Below are 5423 nucleotides of genomic sequence, written 5' to 3' on the forward strand. Positions count from 1 at the left end.
CAAACACACACACACCTGCGTGTTTAAAATAATCTTTATAAGCAGCACTAACGTTGATTCCTGAAGCCTTCCGTAAGCAAAACAATAACCATATTAGAATAACAGAAACACACAAATATGTTGCTACATTTGGTCGGTTGAGCAGCTTTGTTGATGGGAGGAGGTCTGGTGTAGAAAATGTAATGATGGGCTAATCCCCTCGCATGCGTAATGAGAGCTGGTGCCAAGAGCAAGGCTCAAAACCAAACCGCCATCTGTCTGACAGACAGTTTGTCCTGACGAGAACACGGCGACGCATCGCTTTTTACGCACAACACGACCGCGGACTTACACCAGAGTCCGAGCAGCTCTTTGTCACAGTATGAATGTTTTAATGTGCAGCACACCGCTGGGTGCATTTTCATGAGTTTTTTTTTAGATCAATGTACACTTTTCCGGACCTGCAGAGCTGATTAATCTCTCGCTTCTGTCGCGCGTAAAACCTGTTCGGTGCGTCAGGAAGCAACAAACCCGCTGATCGGTCAATTTTTCCTCGGATATTTGAGCTAAAACAACAAGATGGAAAACTTTACAACAGTTCCAGAGCTGAACCACACTTTGGGGAACTGGACGGACTACAGTATCCAGTACAAAGTGATAAGCAGTGTGCTGCTTTTCGTGATTTGTGCTCTAGGAATCGTTGGCAACGTTATGGTCATCCTGGTGGTGCTCACCACCAAACACATGAGAACTCCAACCAACTGCTACCTGGTGAGTTTGGCTGTGGCTGATCTGATGGTGCTTACTGCGGCTGGTGTACCCTCCATCACGGACAGTATCTTCGAAACTTGGGTGTTTGGCCACTATGGGTGCCTCTGCATCACCTACTTTCAGTATCTCGGGATCAACGCCTCATCTTGCTCCATAACAGCGTTCACCATAGAGAGATACATCGCCATCTGCCATCCGATTAAAGCTCAGTTTCTGTGCACCCTGTCCAGAGCAAAAAAGATCATTTTATTCGTTTGGGCTTTTACTTCTCTTTACTGTGTGATGTGGTTCTACCTGTCAGACATCCAGGAGCTGGTGTACGACAACATGACCATCATCACCTGCGGCTACAGAGTCCCCAGGAAGTTTTATTTACCCATTTACTTTTTTGATTTCGGCGTCTTTTTCGTGTTGCCGCTGCTGCTCTCTGCGGTCTTGTACGGACTCATCGCCAGGATCCTCTTCCTCAACCCGCTGCCCTCAGACCCCAAAGACAAGAAGAAGAACGGACACAACAACCACAACGTGAACAACAGAACCAGCTGCAAGAACTCCCGTCACTCCAGCTCCACCGCGACCTCCCGCAGACAGGTGGGTGGGTGGGTGGTGTACGAGGCTGGAGAGGATGACAGCCAGGCTGACACCATGTATCTCAATCAGTATATCCAAATATCATACAGTCACACATTACTTATCTTGAAACCATAAAGTCAATCTAGTTTTCCCCGCAATTTACGCATTTATTAAAATAAACTATAATATAACACTCACAGGGGCAGTTTTTCTGCATAGAGTATTTTGTTTATTAATTTATTTATTAATCCAATCCAATCCAATCCACTTTATTTATATAGCACGATTTCAACAAACACAAGGCTTCTAAAGTGCCTGCACAAAAAGATATACAGAATAAAAATAGAATAAACAATAGGAAGCACAGCGAAAGTACACAGTAAAAGATAAAAGCAATAAAATAAATAAAATAGAATAAAATAGTAAAATAAAATAAAATAAATAAAGCAATGCCCGCACCAGATAACAAACAATAGTGCATATGAAAAATATGCATGTATACACATAAAATCAACGCTCTACATGGTGTCAAAGGCCGAAGAAAAGAGGAAATATTTAAATACTTTACTCAAGTAAAAAAAAAATTACAGTGCAGGACTTAAATAAATGATCTGAATACTCCTCCATCTCTTTAAATAAAATAAATAAATAAATAAAAACAACTGGCATTCTCTGTGCATAAGGCATTCATCCACTTGTCTTAATTTAAAAATATTATTAAGAGTCATGGCTTTAGATTAATATCGGTTGCTTTGCACTTAAACTTATATATTAATTACAAAACACAAAATTATATTGTAACCTCTTTAATTTCCTTTAAGTTAATGCTCATCTTCCTGGAAAAAAACATTGTAAGAGAGAACAGTTTTGGCTTTAATTAATTTAAACTAATTACTTTAATTATCCTCTCGGGGAAATTCATCTTTTCACTCTTATTAGCATGTTTTTTTACTCACACAGAAACCTTTACACATGCAGTTGATGTGGAGAGAAGTCTAGAGCGACGGGTCTGCTGCAGTACGGTGCCTTAAGTCAGGTGCCTTGCTCAAGGGCACCTCAGCAGCGTCACTGGGGTGAACTGGCACCTCTGCAGCTACCAGTTCACCTCCATATTCAATAGTCCACGCTGGATTTGAACAGGCCATCCTACGGTCCAAACCAGGTCCCTATGGACTGAGCTACTGCCGCCCCAGTTTCTGAGAAAAATGTGTTGATTCACCCAGATTACAAAAACATCAATGAATGGATGAATAAATGAACAAACAAACAAATAAATGAGTGCTCCAAGTAACAATTATCCTCATTATAGATTAATTGGATAATTATTTCCTTGATTAATGGTTTGGACTATAACATATAAAGTCCTAGTTTTTAAATTCAAAGATATTCAGTTTACTAATAGAATAAAAATACAACGGCATAAAAATAACTTAATTCCCCTCTGATTGATTAATAGACTAATAGTTTCAGCTCTAAAATAAATTATTATAAAACAGTTATTTGACTTCTTGTAGTGTCTAGTCAAGCAGTATTTTTAGTTTTTGAGTTTGGGTGAATTGACTCTTTAACAACTGAGATTACAAAAGGGAAGAACTCCCTCGTTGTCAAATAAACATTTATTGCCTCTTTCTAGATGTCAATGAATCATAAAAAGGGTGGCTCCATGTCTGCTGTTTTTAGATACAGCTCAGCAGTATTGATTTGGTCACTATAGATCCTTGTTTATTGCAGCAGCAGTTCTCATATTTCTCTCACTCTAGGTTACCAAGATGCTGGCTGTGGTGGTGATCCTGTTCGCCACACTCTGGATGCCGTACCGCACTCTGGTGGTGGTCAACTCCTTCCTGGACCAGGCCTACCTGGACAACTGGTTTCTGCTTTTCTGTCGGATCTGCATCTACCTCAACAGCGCCATCAACCCGGTCATCTACAACGCCATGTCTCAGAAGTTTCGCGCCGCTTTCCGCAAGATCTGCCGCTGTGGGAGGAAAGGCTTGGACAAACCCACCACCTACAGTGTGGCCCTCACGTACAGCGCAGTGAAGGACACGTCGATGGTGGAGAGCACTGATCACTTCACAACAGAGCTGGAGGAGCTCACCGTCACAGATGAACTGCTGACTGATCAGAAAATGATGTTCCCAGACCCTTGTGTGTACGGGAAGGTGAATTTTAGTGACGCCTGAGAGCCTGAGAGTCAGTGGAGGATTAAAGAGTTTTAAAATGTTATTTAATGGAGTCTGTTAAGTGGGGACATTGTTTCCTGAGTGCCTGCTGATCTTTTCAAAGCCAGGTGGCTGTAGCTAGAGATGTAAACACAGATTACAGCCACTGATGCATATTGACAGTCTTTGAGGCACAAAGCCAAACACGCTCTTCATCGAGAAAGATACCGGACATTGTAGAGCAACAAACATCGACAGATAAGCACTAGCTAACACGCATAGCTGTTATCTTATCTCGGACCTACCCACGTAATATACTATGTATGAGTCAATAAAACATGAATGTGAACAAAAACACAATTTCCACCTCAGATATTTGGTGTTGTGCCATAGTGCAGTTCAGCACAGACTCATTTTCTGATCTTTAAAGCTGCACAGGGCAGCATGGCAAGAACTGGCAAGGTCTGACATAATGTGAACTCCATTTCCAGAAATCCTGCAGTGTGAGAGTCAGTAAACTGCTCTAAACACATTCACGTTTACCAACACAGCCGGTCAGCGATGCTCTAAAACCAAAGGATACCAAAGAGATGACAGAAACCAAAATAACAGCAACAACTCCGGCTTGGAATTCAGTTTTCATTCACCATTTTCCAAGAGTGAACTGATCGTACTGTACATATTAAAATTCATGATGGGACATTTTTCAGTTTCAGACAGACTTTTGGATTTAAAGTGAGGATTAGAGTTATTTTCACACCAAAAAAAACCCCACCTCACCCTGTGCAGCTTTAATAACTAAATGTCATTCTGCCCCCCTGTTGTGTTCAGAGCAGGTGGTCCATTAAAGGGTGAGTCACACCTGAACCTTCACGGACAAAACAGGCCCTATTTTTATTGTGAAGGACATGTATGTGGCCTTGAGCACAATGTGGAAACCAAGACAGACTGTGCTGAGTGTGTTCTGGACGCTGGGGTTAAGTCTTCATAAGGTCTCTGGATTTGCGTGTTGAGATTTCCCACCGCTAATGACGAACAGAGCGTTTACTGACAGAGAGGAGAAACAAAACTATATAAAGTAACTTGAATTTAAAAAAGTGCCATAATGATGTTTATTATGTGTTGTTATAGCTTCCATAGCTTCATCCTGTTTCTAATAAGGCATTATTTATATTTGATTTATTATATTATATTAGGTGGGTCTATAAGTTGTCACTAATGGCTTTATTTATAGGCAGGAAAGCATTGTATAAAGCTTAATAGATAAAGCCACGTGCAAGAACAACCTCTGGACTGCCAGGTATCCCTTTGGTTGCTGTGTACGCCTGCATAACTTGATTGGTCTTCTTATGTCTTTGACTCTTTAATTTTCATGCAATCAAACCCTGTCAAAACTGTTTATTTTAAAGCAACAGCTCTTCAATGTATTTCCATTCAGTAATTACCTTTCTATATAGTAGTTTACTTGTTAGCTCCAGCAGGAAATTGTCTACTACAACTACGCACAAGGGATTCACAGGAAATGATGCGTGTATGTAATCTCTTTCTAATTTTATCTCATTTATATCGGCCTGGAAAAACAACCAGAGTTTTCTCAGAGAGATGAAGAATCGGGGCATATTTTTTCCATGCCGATGCCAGAATCTATTCAAAACAAAAATGGGACTGTTAGTGTGATAAACAAGACAAAGATGAACTGTTCTTAGCAACCACAACAAGTCATTAATGATTGGTTAGAGCAGGGCTGCCCACCAAATGATTCTTACAAAAAAAAAATGTTTTAATTAAAATAATGATAATAATAATAATAATAACTAACTTTATCCCTAGTTATTTTTCATAATATTAGCATGGCCAGCAGAGTGACACTTAATTTGATGCCTGTAAATTAAGGTACATTTTGCATCTTAACAATATTAAATAATAGAGGTTTTG

At 40.2% G+C, this 5423-nt stretch overlaps 1 protein-coding gene across 1 annotated transcript; it reads left to right on the forward strand.

Annotated features, from left to right (window-relative positions):
* The first annotated feature begins 494 nt into the window (after nt 1-494).
* On the forward strand, nt 495-4831 carry trhrb (thyrotropin-releasing hormone receptor b). Its single transcript, XM_035681472.1, has 2 exons — nt 495-1341; nt 3084-4831. Exons 1-2 carry the CDS (start codon nt 559-561, stop codon nt 3507-3509), a joined length of 1209 nt encoding a protein of 402 aa, XP_035537365.1. The 5' UTR covers nt 495-558; the 3' UTR covers nt 3510-4831.
* Nucleotides 4832-5423: the final 592 nt, after the last annotated feature.

This window comes from Morone saxatilis, unplaced genomic scaffold (assembly GCF_004916995.1).
Source record: "Morone saxatilis isolate NCDOM2014 unplaced genomic scaffold, NCSU_SB_2.0 Contig9, whole genome shotgun sequence".
Classification (NCBI taxonomy): Eukaryota; Metazoa; Chordata; class Actinopteri; family Moronidae; genus Morone; species Morone saxatilis.